Source organism: Hemitrygon akajei, chromosome 20, assembly GCF_048418815.1.
Source record: "Hemitrygon akajei chromosome 20, sHemAka1.3, whole genome shotgun sequence".
Lineage (NCBI taxonomy): Eukaryota > Metazoa > Chordata > Chondrichthyes > Myliobatiformes > Dasyatidae > Hemitrygon > Hemitrygon akajei.
In genome coordinates this window covers 1,689,654-1,713,714 of record NC_133143.1, presented here as the reverse complement: position 1 = coordinate 1,713,714, position 24,061 = coordinate 1,689,654, and the positions used below count along the sequence as shown (strand labels likewise).

The 24,061-nt window shown below is 39.6% G+C and overlaps 1 protein-coding gene across 4 annotated transcripts in view; it reads left to right on the top strand.

The window, feature by feature from the left end:
* ulk4 (unc-51 like kinase 4) overlaps positions 1-24,061 on the top strand; it is a 730,951-nt gene that overhangs the window by 503,681 nt on the left and 203,209 nt on the right. For all 4 annotated transcript variants that reach the window (XM_073072965.1, XM_073072962.1, XM_073072961.1 and 1 more), the window contains one exon: positions 23,729-23,834. In XM_073072965.1, coding sequence (XP_072929066.1) covers positions 23,729-23,834 — 106 coding nt within the window. The remainder of the gene's footprint in view (positions 1-23,728; positions 23,835-24,061) is intronic.

The window sequence follows — 24,061 nt, the reverse complement described above, 5'->3', positions numbered from 1 at the left end:
TAAACAGGTGTACTTTCAAAAGGGAAATGAAGTCATTCTGCAGCAGTGAGAGTTGCTGGCAATAGATAAACGGGAAGTATTCTTGAAGTAAGAGTGAGATGGAAAGTAAATGAGAACCAACAGTCAGGGTTTAGGGAAGCTGCTTCTCCTTAAAAGCTTTTTTTGAGGGTGAAATAAATAAGGGGAAATTATCCAAATGGGGAAAGCAGGTGAAATAAATATGAAATAGCAAAACAGAGCAGGCACTGGAAATTGGTAAAAAGCAGCAAATTTTGGAAGTACGGATTAGGTTAGATAACATCTGAGAACAGAGAAACAAAGTTAATGTTTCAACCCAATGACCATTACAAAGAAGATAGAACAATACAAAGCAGGAGCAGGCCCCTCGACCTATGTTTGTGCCATCTATAATGCCAATGTAAACTAATCCCATCTGCCTACATATAATCCATATCCCTGCATTCCCCACCTGTTCCTGCACTATCCAAATTGCAACTCGAGTGTAACTATTATATCTGTATCCACCACCACCTCTGGCAGCAAGTGCCAAACACCTACCACTCTCTGTGTAAAAAAAATTGCTTCTCACACCTTCTCAAAACTTTTCCCTCTAACTTTAAAGACATGGCCTCTAGAATATGATATTTTTACCTTGGAAAAAGATTCAACTTTCTGCTTTATGTATGCCTCTCATAATTTTATGAACTTCATTCAGGTCTCCCCTCAGCCTGCGATGTTCCAGTTCAACCTTGTCCAACGTCCTTCTGTTGCTAACACGCTTGTGGAGCACGTCTTCTGAACCTACTCCACAGCTGCAGCACGACTGCCACTTTAATACACTGACTGCTGGTAAAGCATGCTACACACTTGCTTTACGAAAAGCTCTACTTATATTGCGACTTTCAAAATGCCATGGACTTACACCCCAAGATGTAAGCAGGTGTGGAGAGGCATGAAGAACCTCACTGGCTTCAATCAACCTAGCTGTGTAGACTCGAAATGCGGCCATGAATGGGCTAATAAATTAAACCAATTCTTCAATAGGTTTGCCAATTGCCCTCCTGTTCACATACCCCGCCCCCCCAAGCACACAAGTCCAGGTACTGATGCACCCAATGCTTCCTCAGCACTGATGCCTCCCCTCCTCCCTCCTCCCCGCTTCAGTTCGACACGTGGATGAACAAAACAGGCCTGTCCTTGCCCTGCACCTGCCATCCGCTCTTTCACACACCAACTGCTATCATCCCGATCTTCACCTCCCCCAGCTCCCAACTTCCACCATCTCCCCAGTCATCGTGGACTCACCTTCACTACTGAACATGTGAGAAGGGCTCTGAGGAAACCCAGACACAGCAAAGCATTTGGGACTGGATGATGTGAACCCTGAGGTCCTGAAGGAGTGTGTTAGCAGTTGTGTGGAGTTCTCCAGCACATTTTCAGTCTGGGCCAACTGAAAGTCCTGAAAGACCACCATCCAGTGGCCCTGACCTCACACATCATGTAGTCCCTAGGGAGGCTGATCCTGGCTCATCTCCAACCCCTGATCAGATCAGCCCTCGATCCCCTGCAGTTTGCCTACCAGGATCACTTTGGAGTCAACGATGCTGTCATCTACCCTGCTGAACAGAGCCGAATCCCATTTGGATAAGCAGGGCAGCACAGTGAGGATCATGCTTTTTGATTTATCAAATGCCTTCAATACCGTACAGCCTTCATTGCTGGGGGGAATGTTAGATAGGATAATTGGTGATTGTAAATTGTCCCATGATTAGGCCAGGGTTAAATTGTTGGGTTGCTGGGCAGTGTGGCTCAAAGGGCCAGAAAACTGTTCCGCGCTGTATCTCTAAATTAAAAATAAAATAAAATTCAAGTTCAAGTTTATTCTCATCTGATTGTGTGTGTGTATATATATATATACACAACCAGACAAAACTACATTCCCCCGGGCATGGTGCACCCATGCAACATATATCACATACAGCACATAAAACAAAATGCTATATTATCAATAAGTTAATAAAATATAATTCAAAATGCATCTAGTAAAGCACAGCACAAGTAAGCAGTAAACAGCTCACTGTCCTTGTGATGAGACTTCTGTGGTGGTGGGGTATTCCGCATTCATCAGTCTCACAGCCTGAGGAAAGAAGCTGTTAACCAGTCTGACATTTCTAGTCCAGGTGTTTCTGTACCTCCTTCCTGATGGTAGTGGGTGAAAGAGCTTGTGGGATGGGTGGTAGTGATCCTCAACAATACTTTGGGCCTTTTGTCAGCAACACTCCTGGAGAAATGTCACAGCTTGGGGGAGGGAGACACGAATGATCCTCTGGCGGGTTTTTACTGTCTTCTGTACGATCTTGTGGTCTGACGCTTTGCAGCTTCTGTACCTTATAATGATGCCGCCAGACTGGAAACTCTCAAGGGTGCTCATGCAGAAAGTTGTTAAAATGGTGTTGGGAAGCCTTGCATGCCTCAGTCTACTCAGATGTGTAGATGCTGCTGTGCCTTCTTGATTAGTTAAAATGGGTCTGATTATGTATACTATGACTGCCAATTGCATTCATCCACTGTGACTTTCCCACTTATACAGCTTCGTGTGATCCATTAACCTGGAGCCTTGGCTGGGATAATCACTGCAAAAAAACCCCAACAAATACAAGAGTGCCCTAATGGCCTTTGTTAGTTTATAAGTGTCTCCGATAATCAGAAATTTAACAACAGTTCAAATAGATCTAAATCATTTTGAAATATTATTTGAAAGAAACTGTTAGATATAAATTTAATACTAAAATGAGGACAATAATAATATAAACAAAAAATAAACCTTTTCACAGCACTTACCTTCATAATTGTACATCCCATTTCAAAGCTACTTGCACCGTTGGCAGAGCAGGAGGTTAAATGTACTGACATGTTTGTTGGAAACAAGCTCACTTGCAAAATGGTTGTCACTGACCATCCTCAATCAGAATCAGAATCAGGTTTATTATCACCGGCATGTGACGTGAAATTTGTTAACTTAGCAGCAGCAGTTCAATGCAATGCATAATCTAGCAGACAGAGAAAATAAAATAATAATAAATAAAGTAAAACATAATAATACATAAACAAGTAAATCAATTACATATATTGAATAGATTATTAAAAAATGTGCAAAAACAGAAATACTGCATGTTAAAAAGAGTGAGGTAGTGTCCAAAGCTTCAAAGTGCATTCAGGAATCAGATGGCAGAGGGGAAGAAGCTGTTCCTGAATTGCTGACTGTGTGCCTTCAAGCTTCTGTACCTCCCACCTGATGGTAGCAGTGAGAAAAGGGCATGTCCTGGGTGCTGGAGGTCTTTAATAATGGACGCTGCCTTTCTGAGACACCACTCCCTAAAGATGTCCTGGGTACTGTGTAGGCTAGTGCCCAAGATGGAGCTGACTAGATCTACAACCTTCTGCAGCTTCTTTCGGTCCTGTGCAGTAGACCCTCCATACCAGACAGTGATGCAGCCTGTCAAAATGCTCTCCAAAGTACAACTATAGAAGTTTTTGAGTGTATGTGTTGACATGCCAAATCACTTCAAACTCCTAATAAAGTATAGCCACTGTCTAGCCTTCTTTATGACTACATCAGTATGTTGGGACTGGGTTAGATCCTCAGAGATCTTGACACTGAGGAACTTGAAGCTGCTCACTCTCTCCACTTCTGATCCCTCTATGAGGATTGATTTGTGTTCCTTTGTCTTACCCTTCCTGAAGTCCACAATCAGCTCTTTCGTCTTACTGACATTGAGTACCAGTTTGTTGCTGCAACATCATTCCACTAGTTGGCATTATCTCACTCCTGTACACCCTCTCAACACTACCTGAGATTCTACCAACAACAGTTGTATCGTCAGCAAATTTATGGATGGTATTTGAGCTATGCCTAGCCACACAGTCATGTGTACACAGAGAGTAGAGCAGAGGGCTAAGCACACACCCCTGAGATGTGCCAGAGCCAATCCTGGCTGTTCATGAAGAAGTAGACTGAGTTCATTATATTAAACTATCCTGTTGCTTTTGTCTTTTTCTCCTCAACCCCTCCACATCATTCCACATCACAATTGCCCCGCAAGACTTCATCGTGCTCTAGCCCTGAAACTATAAAATTCTTGCTCTCTTTGCATGCTTGCCATATCTGAATACAGCTATTCCTTGAGTACAAATCCCTACGTCCTTGGCATTGCATTCAAAATGGTCTTTGTACCTCAGTTATTTTCCTCCCTTCAAAAATTATGTTATTTCATCCCTGCTAAAATGTAATTCCTTTTTCAACACCTCTGTTCTGCAAAGTCTTGTTCCACTTCCAAAATGGATATCTGGCCTGCTTTGGTCATGATATCATTTCTGGGCCATGCGTTTTCATCTTGAATAGCAATGTGCTGCTCTGTGTGAATTCAAGCCTTTCAGTTAGTCTGCACAGAAAGCCAGCTGCAGTAAGAGTTATGTGATGGCGAGACCATTTTGGATCATTATTACACCAGGAGCAGAGCCGAAAGCAATTTATTTGTCTCTATTTATAACATAGTCTGTTATTATAGCAACAGTTTCTTATAATGTTGAATTTTGTGAAGTTTTTAAGTAGTTAATTGTTCAACAAACATTAACATGTGCAGGCACAATGGCCCCAGCTTATTAAAACAGCCATTAAATCTTGACAACACACACAAAATGCTGGTGGAACACAGCAGGCCAGGCAGCATCTATAAGGAGAAGCACTGTCAACCATTTTAATTCCACATCCCATTCCCATTCTGATATGTCTATCCATGGCCTCCTCTATTGTCAAAATGAATCCAAACTCAGGTTGGAGGAACAACACCTTATATACCGGCTGGGTAGCCTCCAACCTGATGGCATGAACATTGACTTCTCTAACTTCCATTAATGCCCCTCCTCCCCTTCTTACCCTATCCCTGACAATATTTAGTTGTTTGTTTTTTTTCTCTCTCTCTGCCCATCACTCTGCCTGTTCTCCATCTCCCTCTGGTGCTCCCCCCTCCCCCTTTCTTCCTCCTGAGGCCTCCTGTCCCATGACCCTTTCCCTTCTCCAGCTCTGTATCACTTCCGCCAATCACCTTTCTAGCTCTTAGCTTCATCCCACCCTCTCCAGTCTTCTCCTATCATTTTGCATTTCCCCCTCCCCCCACTACTTTCAAATCTCTTCGTATTGTTCCTTTCAGTTAGTCCTGAGGAAGGGTCTCGGCCCGAAATGTCAACAGTGCTTCTCCTTATAGATGCTGCCAGGCCTGCTGTGTTCCACCAGCATTTTGTGTTTGTTGTTTGAATTTCCAGCATCTGCAGATTTCCTCATGTTTGCTCATTAAATCTTGAACAGTATAAGGAGGAATACTCCATCTCCACTGAACTATTATAGAACTACTAACGATCACTCAAAGGTAAAATCATTCATTCCAGTTTTTAAATTTATGTTTCCTATAAGTAAATAGAGTTCCATATGTTTGTATGGAATACAGCATCTAGATAGAAGTAGGTTGATAGTTTCTTAAACAGTGGGGTATCAAAGGTTACGGGAAGAAGGCAGGGGAATGGAATTAAGAGGGATAATAGATCAGCCATGATGGAATGGTGGAGCAGACTTGATGTGCCAAGTGGCCTAATTCTGTTCCTAGGTCTTATGGTCTCATATTGAGCATGCAGGGCCTAAAGGAATGCTGGAAATAGATTCAATAATGCCTTTCAGAAGAAATTTGATAAATAAAATGATTATGCTTAGATGAAGGCTGTTCTGTCTGCCTGGTCTCTGCAGGCTCTAAGGGCAATCCAATTAGTAAGTTCCACCTTTGTGTCGTTTACCCATTTTTCTGATTTTTCTTCTCTGTCAAAAATCAATTTCCTTTTGGGATGCTGCGATTAAATCTATTTTAACTGAATCCAAATCCTAATTACATATTTAATAAAGCTGTTCCTTATTACATAAGTTATAATACTAATTGTCTCACTAAATTGAGATTATTGAGAAGGATAATGGCAGTAGACATTGTCTGCATGGATTTCAGTAAGCCTTTGATGAAATCCACATGATAGAGTCATAGAGCAATAGAGCACAGATGCAGACGTTTAGGCTCAACAGGTCCATGCTGACCCATCAACTTCCAAAACAGATGGTCAGAAGGTCAAGACACATGGGTTGGCTAATTGAATCCAAAGTTGGGATGGATGTGATTATGCTGTAGACAGTCAGAGAAGATTCACCAGGATGTTACCCGAATTGGAGTACTTTAGTTATGGAGAGAGAATAGTCTGGACTTGTTTTCCTGGACTGAAAGAGGCTAAGGAGTGACTTGGTAAAATAAAATTATGAAAGGCATGGATAGTAGAGATAGAATCTTTTTTTCCATGGTAATGGTATTAAACACAAGCGGGTGTAGGTTTAAAGTAACAGGAAGATGATTTAAAGGAGATTGGAGGGGTAGGTTTGCCACACAGAAAGTATATGATATCTGGAATGTGCTGTCAGAGGAGGTGGTAGAATCAGATACAGTTATTAAAATTAACAAAACTTTAGATAGACACTTGAATAGGCACTGCACAGAAGAATATGAATTTATTGGTTGATGGGATTAATGTAGATGAGCAATGTGGTTGTGTGTACATGGTTAGCCAAAATGTTGGTTTCTGTGTTGTACAATTCTTCTCACTTCCGATGCTCCAGCCTTAAATTTGTGCTTTCTGGCACTGCTATCATTTCTCCTCTCAGGAGAACCACTCGGTTTCTGCAATTTATCTATACATTAACCTTTCATATGCAGAGTGGTCATACCAATGGTCCTAATGTCCTTTCCAAGGCATTTTATGCTTCTGTTAACAAAAAGATGATAACCAAGGAGAGGTTAGGTCCGACAAAGACAAAAGATGGTATTTGCACTTGGAGTCAGAGTAAATGACTAAATGAGTACTTTGTGTAGGAATTTATCAAAGAGAAGAATTTACCAATGATAGTGGAGACAGAGTGGGGCATGCTAAAATGCTGGGACATTTTGAGATCAAGAATTCAGAAGCAAGATCTTCTGAAAAGCATTAAGATGGATACATCCCCAGGGCCTGATGACATATACTCTGTGGCCACTTTATTCAATAACTCCTGTGGTTTTCTGTTGCTGTAGCCCATTCACTGCCAGGTTCGATGTGTTGTGTGTTCAGAGATGCTCTTCAGCACATCACTATTGTAACGTGGTTATTTCAGTTACTGTCACCTTCCTGTCAGCTTGAACCAGTCTGGCTATTCTCCTGACCTCTCTCATTAACAAGGCGTTTTTGCCCACAGAACTGCCACTGGATGTGTTTTTCAGACCATTCTCTGTAAATTCTGGAGACTGTTCTGTGTGAAAATCCCAGGAGATCAGCCATTTCTGAGATACACAAACCACCCCATTTAGTACCAACATGGTCAAAGTCACTTAGATCACATTTCTTCTCCATTCTGATATTTGGTTTGAACAACAACTGAACCTCTTGACGATGTCTGCATGCTTTTATGCAATGAGTTGCTGCCATATAAGTGGTTAATTAAATATTTTCATTAATGTGCAAGTGTACAGGTGTACCTAATAAAGTAGCCAATGAGTGTATATCTCTGAATATTGAAAGAAGCAACTAAGGAGATATGGGCAGAAAACTGGCAGATGAAGTTTAATCTAGTCAAATGTAAGGTGTTGTACTTTGTGAAGTCAAATGAAAGGAGAAAATATACAGTTTAAGGTAGGCCCTTGAATAGCATCTGTCTACAGAGGGATCTTGAGTTCCAGGTCCATAGTTCGCTGAAAGTGGCTGTGTAAGTGGTATGGACCACTTGCCTTCATTTGTAGTGGTGTTAAGTATAAGAATAAGGAGGTCATGCTGCAGATACTGTATATAAAACTGTAGTCAGACCACACTTGAAGTATTGTGTGCAGTTCTGGTCATGCCAGTAAAAGAAGGAGCTTGTGAAAAATATACAGAAGATGTTTATCAGGATGCTGCCTTGATTGGCATGCCTTGTATGATTTTCCGGATTGACCTTTTTCTGCCATTTCTCAGCCCAGCTCTGCATCCTATCAATGTTCTGTTGTAATTTATGATGATCTACACTACCCACAACATGGCCAACACTTTGTGTCATCTGCAAACTTACTAACCTATCCTTCCACTTCCTAGTGCAAGTTATTTATAAAAAATGACGAAGAGCAGAGGTCCCAGATCAGATCCCTGCAGACCACCACTGGTCACTGACCTCCATCTACAACCACCTTTTATGGGCAAGTCAATTCTGAAGCACATAGCCAAGTTTCCCTGGATCCCATGCTCCTGTTCTTCTGAATGACCCTACTACAGGGAACCTTATCAAACATCTTACTAAAATCAATATTAACTCCACTTTCATCAATGTGCTCTGTAATATTCTCAATGAATTCAATCAGGTTTGTAAGGCATGACCTGCACCTCACAAAGATGATGACTATCCCTAATCAGACTGTGTTTCTCCAAATATTCATAAATCTAGCTCGTAAATAAAGACCAGAATGTTATATAGATTTTAATCCATTTCGCATTGCGGTTTTACCATATCATGAACTATGCATGTGTTCCCTTTAGTTTGTATTGCCTCCTGTCATTTTTCCCACCAAACGGTTACATTTCTCACTTCTTAGCATAAGATTTCATCTTTACTAACATTGTCATTTTGTGTAATGTAACTTGGAGTTGACTGAATAAAATTCATGTAAATATCTATCATTCCACTAGTACATCTATTTTCATGGTCTATCTTTCTTGCAGTTCAACCTCCTTTAAAATTAAACAAATACAAAAAAAAGTTTGGAAACACTCAGGTCGAGGAATGTCTGTGGGAAGAGAAATAGAGTAAGGTTTCAGGTCCAAGGAACATCTAATTCAATAAAATACTTGTGTGAATACCATGCTGAGATGAAGAAGTGGATACAATATATGACTGAATCTTCATCCTGAGAAGTGTAGAAAAATCAAAATCCTCAAGTTTTAAACTAAATTAAGTTAAGACAAAACATCCTTTAACAATTTAAAATTATTTAATTATAACTTATCTGCATGGGTCATGTCAATTCAAAGCAACCAACTTTCATGTTTTTGTTAGATCCGCGTTCTGAGAGTACAATAGAAATGTCATGCTTTCAAACTGAGTAGATAACAAGCATTTAAAGAAAAGACTTGGCTTTGTGTAAAAAGAGTTATTAATATACCAGATAGGTGATAAAAGGAATTCAATCATACAATATTTTTTGTTAATCTAAAATGTTCACTTTTGTCTCATCTGTCGTGATCAGTGCTAATTTGTTTAATAATTGAAGGCTGTATATTTTATGAGCCTCTCTATTTGAAAGAAAAGACTAAAGGGAATTAGAAAAAGATCCTCACCTGTATGATTACTGTACTCTTCATACATCGTCCTTGCACAACAATCAGGGGGCTGCTTTCATGAGTATTGTATTTACATAAATTTTAGTCGGATATCTCTGAGTCACATCACACACAACAGCAATTTCAGCAATTTATGCAAAGGGAACAGCACAGAATTAAATAAAATTGTCATACAGCAAATTTAGTTTGCTTCAATTTCAAGTTATTATCATCTGACTGTACATATACCGTATACAACCAAATGAAACAACATTCCTCTGGACCATGGTGCACATGTATCACACACAGCACATAAAAATATTACCACAAATAAAATTAGTTAATAAATTATAATTCAAAATGCATGCAAAGTGTGCAGCACAGGTAAACAGTACAGTAAGCTCACTGGGCTAGTGACGAGATCTTGGTGGTGGCAGGGTAATCATTAGTCTCATGGCCTGAGGGGAGAAGCTGTTACCCAGTCTGGCAATCCTAGTCCTGAGGCTCCTGTGTCTCCTTCCTGACAGTAGTGAGTCAAAGAGATTGTAGAATGGGTGGCAGGGCCCTTCATGTACAACATTCCCAGTAAATGTCACAAATCATAGAGCAGGGGAGGGAGGCCCAGTGATCTTCTCAGCAGTTATCACTATCTCTGTAGAGTCTTGCAGTCCAATGCCCTTGCAGCTTCTATACCACACAATGATTGAGCCATACAGGACGCCCTCGTTGCTAATGTAGAGTTATTAGAATGAGGGCAGGACATCTTGCACACCTCGGTCTCCTCAGTGTAGACGCTACTGTGCTTTCTGACTAATAAGGAGGTATTGTGGGTCCAGGTTAGATCGAGGAATTTTGTGCTCTTCACTCTTTCCACACCAGTCACAACATTTCACAAGCCTTTTTAGCTCCTCTCTGTATGCTGATGAGGCCAACCTCTGTCGAAGCATCAGCCAACTTGAGCAGTACAGTTGTGAGTCAGCAGCGGGCTGAGCATACAGCCCTGGGAGGCACCAGTGCTTAGCCTGATGGAGCTTGAGATGTTGCTGCCAACTCAGACTGACTGGGGTCTTTCTATCAAGAAGTCCAAAGTAGAGTTACAGAGAAAGATGTTGAGTCCTGACAAGGGCAGTTTACCTACCAGCCTCTGAGGAATGATCATATTAAACACTGAGCTGAAGTCAATGAACAACATCCTTGTGCATGAGGCGTCATTTTCCAGGTGCAACAGGACGGAATAGAAAGCCAAGGTTATGACATTATCAGTGGACCGGTTTCAGTGGTAGGCAAACTGGAGAGAGTTAAATGTAGCTGAAAGGTGGGACGTTACAGATCCATTACCAGTCACTCAAAGCACTTCATGATTATTGCTACTGGGCAGTAATCATTTAGGACAGATGTTGTTGCTCTCTTGGGCACCACAATGATGGTGGCTGCCTTGAAGCCTGCAGGGACAGTGGACTATTGCAAAGAGATTTTAAAGATATCTGTTAAGACCTCTGTTAGCTGTGCTGCACAATCTCTCAGCACCTGAACATGTGAAGTATGTTGCCTACAGCTTTGTGTGCTCCTCACCTCAGCTACGGCAAGAAAGGATACCTGTTCCACAAGGAGAGAGGGTGTTTTCCTCGATGTCACATCACTTATTGCATCAAATTGTGCATAGAAGGCATTCAGCCTATCAGGAAGGGAGGAGTTGCTGTTGTTGATACATAGGGTGGACCTATAATCTGTTATGGTTAGTATACCTTGTCACATAGAGTCATAGGACACCACAGCACAGAAACAAGCCCTTTGGCCCATCTAGTCCATGCCAAACCATTAGTCTGCCTACTCTCATCAACCTGCTCCCAGACTATAGCCCTCCATACTCCATATACCTATCCAAATTTATCAAATGTTGAAATCGACCTCTCATCCACCTCTTGCTCTGGCATCTCATTCCACACTCTCACCACCCTCTGAGTGAAGAAGTTTCCCCTCATGTTCCCTTAACTCTTTTACCTTCCACTCAAGTCTCACCCAACCTCAGTGAAAAAAGCCTGTTTGCATTTATTCTGTCTACCCCTCATAGTTTTGTATACCTCTATCAAATCTCTCCTTAATCTTCTATGTACTAAGGAATACAATCCTAACCTATTCAACTTTTCCCTATAATTCAAGTCCTCAAATCCAGGGAATATCTTTGTATATTTTCTCTGCACTCTTTCAATTATTTACATCTTTCCTGTAGATCGCTGACTTTGTCAAAGGCCTTGCTAAATTCCATGTAGACAACATCTACTGTCTTGCCTTCATCAACTTTCCTGGTAACTTCCTTTAAAAACTCTATAAGATTGGTTAGACAGAACTTAACACACACAAAGCCATGCTGACTGTCCCTAAACCATCTCTGTTTGTCCAAATACTCATATATCCGTTCCCTTAGAATACCTTCCAATAACTTTCCTACTACTGATGTTAGGCTCACCAGCCTGTGATTTCTTGGCTTATTCTTAGAGTCTTTCTGAATCAATGGAACAACATTAGTTACTCTTCAATCCTCCTGCACCTCACCATGGCTGAGAAATATCTCTACCAGAGCCCCTTCAATTTCTGCATTGGCTTCCCACAGAGTCCGAGGGAACACATTGTCTACACTAATTTGCCTCACAACTATAATCTTCTCCTCCTCTATCATCTGTGTGGGGTCTATGACCTCACTATGTATTGTCTCACATCTGTCAGTCTCAGTAAATACGGTTGCAAAAAATACCACGTGTAAATTACTACTCTGAGCTTCCCTTACTATCCTTTTGCTCTCAATATATCTGTAGAAACCCTTAGGATTCTCCTTCACCTAGTCTGTTAGAGCAACCTCCTGATTTTTTCTTAAGTGTTCTCTTGCATTTCTTATACTCCTTAAGTACCTCATTTGTTCCTGCCCGCCTATACCTGCTACACACCTCCTTCTTTCTCTTAACCAGGGCCTCAATAGCTCACGAAAACTAAGGTTCTCTAAATGTGTTAACCTTGCCTTTTATTCTTACAGGAACATACAAACTCTGTTCTCTGAACATTTCACTTTCGAAGGCCTCCCACTTTTGCCAGAAAACAACCTGTCTCAATCCAGACTTGCCAGATACTTTCTGATACCATCAAAATTGGCCGTTCTCTAATTTACAATCTCAATCTGAGGACCCAGATCTATCCTTTTCCACAATTACATTGAAACTAATGGCATTATGAGTACTAAATGAAAAATGTTTCCCTACACAAACTTCTATCACCTGCCATGTCTCATTCCCTAAGTGGAGATCTAGTATCACACCCTCTCTAGTTGGAACTTCTTTGTGCCAATCAAGGAAACTTTCCTGAACAAATTTGTCAAACTCTTTTCCATCTAGCCCTTTTACAGCATGACAGTCTCACTCAATCTGTGGAAAATTACAATATCCTGATCTTAATGTTTCTTAAAGCAAGCTTTGATCACTGAACAAATTTGTTCCTCTACTTCCCATGGACTGTTGTGTGATCTTTAATATAATCTCATTAATGTATTCATACCTCTTTTATTCCTCAATTCTACTCATAAAGCCTCACTAGATGAGCTCTCCGGTCTGTCCTGATAGAGCACTGCAATGATATTTTCCCTGATCAGTAATTTCCACCCCTCCCCCTTTAATCCCTCCCATTCTAACACACCTAAAACAACAGAACCCCAGAACACCGAGCTGCCAGTCCTTCCCCTCCTGCAACCAAGTCTCACTAAAGGCTGCAATGTGGTAATTCCACGTCCTGATCCATGCCCTAAACTCATCCATCTTTACTCCTTGCATTGAAATATATGCAACTCTGGACATTAATCACACCATGCTCAACTTTTCGATTCTTGAGTTTGTATCCTGTCCACAGCCACTCTACTATCTGTTCTGGTGCCCTGGTTCCCATCACCATGCAACTCTAGTTTAACCGCTCCCCCCACCCTGTGTAGCACAGCAAACCTTCCTGCTAGGATATTAGTACCCTTCCAGTTCAGGTGCAAACTATCCTTCTGTACAGATCCCACCTTCCCTAGAAGAGAGCAAAATGATCCAAAAATCAGAAACCCTCCCTCTGTAGCCTTGTATAATTTTCTTATTTCTGGCCTCACTAGCACATGGTATAGGTAGCAATCCTGAGATCACAACCTTGTAGGTCCTGTCCTTTAACTTAGCACCTAACTCCCTGAACCCACTCTGCAGGACCTCATCACCTTTCCTACCCATGTCACTGGTACCAACATGAACCACATTCTCTGGTTTCTCACCCTCCCAGCTAAGAATGCTGTGGACTGAATCTGAGATGACCCTGATCCTGGCACCTGGGAGGCAACAAACCACCCAGGAATCTCATTCTCATCCATAGAACATCCTTTCCTTTCCCCATCACTATAGCTTGCCTCCTTCTCCCCACCTCCCCTCTAAACCGCAAAGCCAGACTCAGTGCTAGAGCCCAGACTGCTGTTGCATTCTTCTGCTAGATCATTCCCTTGAACAGTATCCAAAGGGCTGTTGAGCTTAAGTAGTCAGGGGTACTCTGCACTGGCTTCCTTTCCCCTTTCCTAATTCTGAAAGTCACCCTGAGTGTAACTACCTCCTATCTAACAACCACTCAGCCTCCTGAGTGATCTGGAGTTCATCCAGTTCCAGCTCCACCTCATTAACACAGTCTGTCAGCAGCTGCAGCTGACTGCACTTCTGAACGTGTAGTCATGAACACTGGAGGTCTCCCTCCCTTCCCACATCCCACAAGTGGAGCATTCCAGTATCCTGTCATGGATTCCCACTGCTCTAAATGTGCAATAAAAATAAATAAAGAATAATTAACAAAAAAAATCTACTTATGGCCTAGATTCTCCTTGCCAAAATCTCAATAAACCAAAGCCTCAAATCCCCACTTCAGTACTGGACCACATACACAATGGCTGCCCCGCATAAACCTAACATTTTTTTACCTTGCTAAGTGCCTAATTATGCACAATCCAATATCTCCTCATGACTATAGCAAACAAATGTGTTGACTGCCTCTGCTCGCTTTTTTTTAAAGCTCTCTCTCCCACCAAACAATCAGTGTCTCCTCAAGACTGAAGCACGCAAAATGTGCCAACTGTCTCTGCTTGTTTCTTTTAAACTCTCGCTCCCTCCAAGCAAGCCATTGTCTCCTTGGGACTGTGGCAAACAAAATGCATACTAGAATGAAAAAGGAAACTGCTGGAAATGCTCAGCAGGTTTGACACATCTGTGCAGAGTGAGTTAGAATTAAACTTCCAGGTCAGAGTCTTTCAGAACATGCACTGCATGTCCCTGGTGTCACAAAGGTGCCTGGAGATTTTATGTGAGTACTCTCACTTTGCCTTCTTGATGGCATGGGAGAGCACAGCTCTTACTAAACTTAAAGTTGTCTTATACCTCAATCTGAAGGCAGCATCCCAATTCCTAAGCAGTGCACAAACCTGATGTCAACCTTGGTTTCTGGTTTGCTCTGGCAGTGAAGTGCTTAAGGATGGTAATATCTTCGATGCATTTTCCTCTGTAGTCAGTCACCAATCCCACATATTCATCCCACCCCCCTGAATATGCTCCAGTCCGTGCTTTCGAAACAATCTTGCAATGCTAAGGTGGCACCTTCTGGCCAGGTCTTAATCTCTGTGTAAACTGGTTTGACTCATTTAACCAGTAGTCTGTATGCAGGGATTAGCAAAATGGATATGTGGTCTGAGTACCCAAGGTGAGGGTGGAAATCTGTCTTGTAGGCTCCATGAGCATTGGTGTAGACCAGATCTAATATATTCTCTCCTCTAGTTGTGAAGTCGATTTGGCAGGACTGTTTTCTCTTTCCAATATTTTTATTTGTTTCTACATAGAAGAATATAGAGTACAAGAAAGTGTATATAAAAGGTCAGAAAAGATTTTAAAAAACTACCAGTTACATTATATCTGTTCATAATAACAATTACATTACCCCATATTCATATAAGTTAATCAATAATTATATTGAACTATACTAATTTATTACGAAAGAAAAAAGAATCTAACCCCTACAAAGACCGAAGCTGTTCATTAAGAAAAGAAGGTAAAATACCTTCTTATATAATAAAAATTAATAATAGCCAACATCTGAGTTTAAGTAACGAATTGAAGGTTTTGAAAATAATTCAGAAAAGGTCCCCACAATGTTTGAAAGTCTTGACGAGATTCAGAAATTGAACAATGAATCTTCTCTAAATCTAAACATAATGTCGCATAACCATTGAGCATGAGTAGGAGGAAAAACATCTTTCCATTTAAACAAAAGCGTCCTCCTAGCTATAAGAGAACTAAAGGGCAAAATTTGTAAATCAAATGCCTTCAACTTAATATCTTGTCCTGCAACAATACCAAATAGGGCCGTCAGAGAGCTAGGCTTAAAATTGACTTTAAGAAGTAAGGAAAAAGTTTGGAAAACTTCCTTCCAATATTTTTCAAGATTCGGACAAGTCTAAAACATATGAATTAATGAAGCTTCTCCATTATTACATCTGTCACAGTAGGGAGATATATCTAAATAAAAAAGAGATAGCTTATCCTTAGTCATGTGAGCTCTATGTACCACCTAAAATTGTATGAGGGAATGACGAGCACATAGCGATGAAGTATTAAGCAGTTTAAAAATTTCATTCCAGTTTGCTCAGATTTGGATGTCTGTAAATCTTGTTCCCAGATATTCTTAATTTTGTCTAAAGGAACATTCCTCGTCTCCAGTAACATTCCATTTATCTTAGAATTTGAACCATTATGAAAAGGTGTCATCTTAAAAATTATGTCTAGTAAGTTCTTATCTGAGCTTATAGGGAATGTACATAATTGAGATCTTAAAACGTCTCTAATTTGTAAATATCTAAAAGAGTGAGTTTTGGGTAAACTATACTTAGCCGACATTTGCTCAAATGAACAAAGGTTTCTTCCAACAAACAGATCCCCAAAACATTTAATACCCAAACTGTCCCATTTCTTAAAAACTAAATCAGTCATGGAGGGTTTAAAAAAATTAAAATAAATGAGGCTTGAAAGGGAAAATCTCAATAAACCAAAGTGTTTTCTAATTTGTATCCAGATCCTCAGAGTATGTTTAACTATTAAATTATCAGTTAGTTCACTTACAGATAAAGGAACTGAGGATCCAAGAAGAGAAATAATAGAAAATTTATTAACAGAGTTAGCTGCTAAAGAGACCCATACCGGACAATCTACACAATTAATATAATATAGTCGAAACGTAAGATATCGTATAGTAACTGCCCAGTAATAAAACCTAAAATTGGGTAAGGCTAAACCTCCAGACATTTTAAATTTTTGAAGATTAACTTTATTTAAATGAGGACATTTATTTTTCTGTATATAAGGGGATAGAATAGAATCAGGAGAGTCAAAAAAGGATTTAGGAATAAAAACGGGTAAAGCCTGAAAAAGATACAGTCGGCCCTCCTTATCCGCGGATTCAACCAGCCGTGGATCGGGAAAACCCGGAAGTTCTCTCTCCAGCACTCGTTGTTTGAGCATGTGCAGTCTATTCTTTCTTGTCATTATTCCCTAAACAATACAGTATACATAGCATTTACACTGTATTAGGTATTATAAGTAATCTAGAAATGACTTTAAAGTAGAGGCAGTCCCTGGGTTATGAATGAGTTCCATTCCTGAGTCCATCTATAAGTCAGATTTGAAGTCGGAACAGGTACATCCGATATTATTTAGCATCAGTTAGTCAAACGTTTTTCTTAGTATATAGTACATATTTTACCTTTCTATGCATATAAAACACTTAAGAAACATATATTTTTCAATAATTAAAACACTGCATTGCTTAGTAATAATTGTAGCTTTCATCGGGGCAGGGCCTTTCACATGCTCCATTAAAATTGTTCCGATCGTTGACCGACTGTAGCCTAACGCTTTTCCAATGACCGATGGCGTTTCACCTCTTTCCGATTGCTTTATTACTTCCACCTTATTTTCAATCATGATCGTGATTATTTTTGTGAACAGAAACATTGCGGATTCAGAGCTGCACCGCCAGGCCCTAATGTCCACTGCACTGAGAATGTTAAATAAAGTCTGGGGTTCCGCTGGGTCCTAAAGACCACCACACTGAGCCGGGTTAAATAAGGGATATGAGCATCCGCGTTTTTTGGTATCCGCAGGGGGTCTCAGAACCAATCCCCTGCAGATAAGGAAGGCCGACTGTATATAAATTTATGTAGAATATTCATTTTAATAGAATTAATTTGTCCAATCAACAATATTGAAAGAAGTGACCAATTTAATGATATCCTTTTTACATGATTCAATAAAGTAAGAAAGTTTTCTTTAAACAGGTGTTTGTAATTCTTAGTGTCTGTTTCACCCAAATAAGTAAATTGATTCCTTACAACTTTAAAAGGGAGATTAGTATTAATTGATACTAAATTATTTAAAGGAAATAATTCACTATTATGTAGGCTCAATTTATATCCTGAAAACCAGCTAAAATGAGAGAGTAAAGAAAGTACGCAAAGTAATGAGGTCTCAACATTAAAGATAAACAGCAATATATCATCTGCGTAAAGTGAAACTTTGTGAGTAATACCTCTCCTTAAAATACCACAGATATCATTAAATTTTCGAAAATCAATGGCAAAATGTTCTAAAGCTAGATCAAAGAGCAAAGGGCTCAACGGACAGCCTTGTCTAGTTCTGCAATGAAGTTTAAATGGTTTGTAATTTTGAAAATTAGTAACAACCCGGGCAGAAGGAGATAGATAAAATAATTTAATCCATTGAATAAAATCTGGTCCAAAATTAAATTTTTCTGAGGTTTTAAATAAATAATTCCATTCAACTTGATCAAAGGCCCTCTCAGCATCTAAGGATATCACATATTCCGATATCTCCTGGCATAGAGAGTAAATATCATTTAATATACGGCGTATATTAAAATGGGAATGTCGGTTTTTAATAAAACCAGTCTGATCATCAGGAATAATGGAAGGTAGAATATTTTCAATCCTACAAGCAGGAACTTTAGAAAGGATTTTAGTATCAACACTGAGTAATGAAAATGACCTATATGAAGAGCATTCAGTTGGGTCCTTGTTCTTCTTTAGGATAAGCAAAATAGAGGCTTCATAGAAAGATTGAGGCAAGCTACCCAATTTGAAAGAATCCAAAAAGACTGAGTGTAACTGCGGTATAATTAATGAAGAAAAAGCCTTATAAAATTCTCCAGAAAATCCGGCTGGACTCAGAGCCGTCCCCGAGTGTAATGAATGTATAGCCTCAGCAATTTCTCATAAGAAATGGGTTGATCCATCTGTTTGCAATTTTTCTGCAGAAAGTGCAGGGATATTTAATTGATCTAGAAAATTATTCATTACAATAGTTAGGGGAATCAGAACTATAAAGTTTAGAATAGAATTCTCTAAAGGTATCATTTATTTCAGAGTGATCAGTTGTCCTATCACTATTAGTTTTGCAAGTTTCTTTAATTTGTCGTTTAGCTACAGAAGTTTTTAATTGGTTGGCCAGTACTTTGTCTGATTTATCTCCGTGAATGTAAAATTGAGTTTTATCTTTAAGAAGTTGAGTTTCAATTGGATATGTTAACAGAGGATCATATTTAGTTTTAACTTCAACATGTCTTTTATATAAAACAGGATCTGGAGCTATAGTGCATTTTTGATCTAATTATTTCAATTGATTGGCTAATTCAATTCTTCCTTTATTAGCTTCATTCTTAACACTTGCAGCATAAGAAATAATTTGTCCTCTAACATAGGCCTTGAAAGTGTCCCATACAATAAGATTAGAAGTCTCTTCCTTTTTATTCTCTTCAAAAAATAAAATATGCCTCTCTAGAAATTTTAAAAATTCCTCATCAGATAACAAAGTTGTATTAAAATGCCAAATTCTGTTTCTTTGAGGAAAACCAGGGAGATTTAAAGATAGAAATACAGGAGCATGATCTGAAACAGCAATCTCTTTATATTCACAGGAACAAACTGATAAAATAATTTGACTATCAATAAATAAAATAATCAATCCTGGAATATGTATGATGAACATGGGAAAAAACAAGTACTCCCTATCTAAAGGATGTAAGAAATGCCAAACATCAACAATACCGCATTTCAATAAAAAAGATTGAATAAACAAAGCTGATTTGTTAAGAGACGCTGGTTTAGAAGATGATCAGTCTAAGAGTGGGGCTAACCAGCAGTTAAAATCTCCTCCCATCACCAAAGAATAAAGACTCAGATCTGGTAGAAATGAAAAAAAATGCTCAAAGAATACTGGATCATCTACATTGGGGGCTTACACATTGGCAAGTACTATTGATTTATGATCTAGTTTTCCTGAAATTATAACAAAACGTCCATTAGTATCAGACACTACTTTATGTTGGACAAAGGAAAGTGAATATATTCTATAAGAATAGAAACTCCTCTAGATTTGGCCTGAAAAGACGAATGAAAACAAGGTCCATTCCAACGGCTAAATAAAACGTAGATTATCACATTTGCGTATATGAATTGCTTGTTAAAAAAATAATAGGGACCTTAAATTTCCTAATATAAGCAAAGATCTTATTACATTTGACAGGGTGATTTAACCCTTTTACATTAAAACTGAGTAGATTAATAGTTTGGTCCATTTTTAGAATAATTTAAAGGGTTAAAATGTAAGTTAAACCCAATCCATCAACCTTGAGAAATGGTAACCAAGCAACAAGTTGGCTAAAAAAAATTAGAGAACAGCTTTTGAGAGAAAAAACATCCCCTCGCCCACCTCCCAAAGAAAGAAGGTCGACCAATAGAAAGCCAACATCTACAACTACAGACAAACTCCCAAAAAACCTGGTGATTGCTCCAATTAGTTTCAGATTGTTTATATTCCAACCTAGACTAAACAATATCCAGACAAGAAATTCAATTCTCGTATATCAAAAATACAGTATTAAAAAAATACAAAAGGAAATTAGTTACAAAGGTTTACCAAAAGTAAAAGTTACCATTATTCATAAAGACATTAAACATTTAATCTTAAATCTTCATGAAAAAACAGGATAAACAGCTTTCAAATTTAAAAAAATCTTTATGCTTCAGCTTTCCAGTGAGACCGTTCAAAGGGTCCATCTTAATGAGATTCTCAGTCAAACTAGGTAGCCAAGGGATGGGTCAACCCTTAATAGAAAAATTCCAACAAAGCTTGTTTAAACTTAGCACCTTCCTGCATAACCTCAAGCAAATAGTCTTCGAGAATCTTAATATTCCACCTTCTAACGAATCATGCCCTTTCGACGGGATTTGCGAATTAACAGTTTCTCACTTTATCTTGTGTTTTCGTATAAGGACAGACTAAGCAGCTAGCCTTCATATTTTAAACACCTTTGTGCTTCAGCAATCGACCAAAACCATTCGAAAGAACCATTTTTAAGTGTGATTCTGAGATGAGCTGGATAACGAAGGGAGGGTTTAAAACCCTTGTTAAAAAACTTGGACATAACTTCTTTGTACTTAGCACGTTCCTGCATAACCTCCAGTGGGTAGTCTTCCACAATTCTAATCTTGCTGCCACTATAATCAATCATGCCTCTTCAACGAGATTCGCGTATTAACAGATCCTTTGTTTTAAATTCATGAAAGCAAATTATTACAGATCTTGGTTTATCTCTGTTAGGAGATCGAAACACGGGGGACCTGTGAACTCGATCAATCATAGGCAGACATGCCAAAATTTCAAGAAATAATTCTTACAGAGAGTTTGCAAAGAATTCCATAGGATGATTACCTTCAATTAATTCTTCAAGACCCAGAACCTGTAGGTTGTTCCTTCTACTTCTATTTTCTATGTTGATAATCTTTTGTCTTAGCTTTTCATTGGGAACAGATGTTCTCAGAGAAAGGTATAGAAGAAATCTGGCAAATGTTCAGGGGATATTTGTGTGGAGTTCTGCATTGGTACGTTCCAATGAGACAGGGAAGTTATGGTAGGGTATGGGAACCGTGGTGTACAAAGGCTGTAGTAAATCTAGTCAACAAGAAAAGCTTACAAAAGGTTCAGAGGGCTAGGTATTGTTAGAGATCTAGAAGGTTATAAGACTAACATGAAGGAGCTTAAAAAGGAAATTAGGAGAACCAGAAGGGGCCATGAGAAGGCCTTGGCAGACAGGATTAAGGAAAACCCCATGGCATTCTACAAGTATGTGAAGAGCAAGAGGATAAGATGTGAAAGAATAGGACCTATCAAGTGTGACAGTGGGAAAGTGTGTATGGAACCGGAGGAAATAGCAGAGGTACTTAATGAATACTTTACTTAAGTATTCACTATGAAAAAGGATCTTTGTGATTGTAGCGATGACTTGCAGCAGACTGAAAAGCTTGAGCATGTAGATATTAAGAAAAAGGATGTGCTGGAGCTTTTGGAAAGCATCAAGTTGGATAAGTCACCGGGACCAGATGAGATGTACCCCAGGCTATTGTGGGAGGTGAGGGAGGAGATTACTGAGCCTCTAGCGATGATCTTTGCATCATCAATGGGGACAGGAGAGGTTCTCAAGGATTGGAGGGTTGCTGATGTTGTTCCTTTATTCAAGAAAGTGAGTAGAGATAGCCCAGGAAATTATAAACCAGTGAGTCTTACCTCAGTGGTTGTTAAGTTGATGGAGAAGATCCTGAGAGGCAGGATTTATGAACATTTGGAGAGGTATAATATGATTAGGAACAGTCAGCATGGCTTTGTCAAGGGCAGGTTGTGCCTTACAAGCCTGTTTGAATTTTTTGAGGATGTGACTAAACACATTGATGAAGGAAGAGCAGTAGATGTAGTGTATATGGATTTCAGCACGGTATTTGATAAGGTACCCCATGCAAGACTTATTGAGAAAGTAAGGAGGCATGGGATCCAAGGGAACATTGCTTTGTGGATCCAGAACTGGCTTGCCCACAGAAGGCAAAGAGTGGTTGTAGATGGCTCATATTCTGCATGGAGGTCGGTCACCAGTGGAGTGCCTCAGGGATCTGTTCTGGGACCCTTACTCTTCATGATTTTTATAAATGACCTGGATGAGGAAGTGGAGGGATGGGTTAGTAAGTTTGCTGATGACACAAAGGTTGGGGGTGTTGTGGATAGTGTGGAGGGCTGTCAGAGGTTACAGCGGGACATTGATAGGATGCAAAACTGGGCTGAGAAGTGGCAGATGGAGTTCAACCCAGATAAGCGTGAGGTGGTTCATTTTGGTAGGTCAAATATGATGGCAGAATATAGTATTAATGGTAAGTATCTTGGCAGTGTGAAGGATCAGAGGGATATTGGGGTCCGAGTCCATAGGACACTCAAAGCAGCTGCCCAGTTTGACTCTGTGGTTCAGAAGGCGTATAGTATATTGGCCTTCATCGATCGTGGAATTGAATTTAGGAGCTGAGATGTAATTTTGCAGCTATATAGTACCCTGGTCAGACCCCACTTGGGGTACTGTGCTCAGTTCTGGTCGCCTCACTACAGGAAGGATGCAGAGGAGATTTACAAGTATGTTGCCTGGATTGGGGAGTATGCCTTATGAAGACAGGTTGAGTGAACTCGGCCTTTTCTCCTTGGAGCGACGGAGGATGAGAGGTGACCTGACAGAGGTGTATAAGATGATGAGAGGCATTGATCATGTTGGATAGTCAGAGGCTTTTTCCCAGGGCTGAAATGGCTAACATGAGAGGGCACAGTTTAAAGGTGCTTGGAAGAAGGTACAGAGGAGATGCCGGGGTAAATTTTTTTTACGCAGAGAGTGGTGAGTGCATGGAATGGGCTGCCGGTGATGGTGGTGGAGGCAGATACGATAGGGTCTTTTAAGAGACTCCTGGATAGGTACATGGCGCTTAGAAAAATAGAGGGCTATGGGTAACCCTAGTAATTTCTAAGGTAGGGACATGTTTGGCACAACTTCGTGGGCCAAAGGGCTTGTATTGTGCTGTAGGTTTCCTATATTTCTATAAGGCTGGCAACACTTTGGTTAGAAAAGTTGGTTGTTGTCAGAAGGTCTTTATCCACACAGCATCACACAGCTACAGAGTGCTTAGGTTTTCCCCGAGTGCTCTGATATCCTCCCACAGTCCAAAGGTGTACCAGGTAAGCTAGTTAGTTTTTGTAAGATATCCCATGAAATATTTTTCCTATAATACCATGTATGTACACAGACAGTGGATTTCGAGCATTCATCTATTGTATTGTCAGACTATGAACCTATATACTTCTTGGATTGGATTTATAACTTTTTTTTATCAACTTGTTTTTCTCATTCACAGGAACAACAAGACAATCCTCTTGGTACTGCCATCCAGAGTGTGGTATTATTGGTCAACAACTTAGTTGCCTATAAAGATATCAACATGGAAATGCTTTACAAGCAAGGTATGCAGTGGGTTTTGTCTCCTTATGTTAAAGATATTTTTTGGCTTTGTATCAAAAACACATTATGTTCCACAGATTCATATTAAGCAGTTGTAAGAACAATATATGTAATTCTTGCAAGTTGGTTTTGTGAATGTTCCACTTGATCACAATTTGCTTAACTGCTGGAATACTCCACAAATACATACTTACACAGCACCTTTGAAAATTAAGCTATCAACCATCTG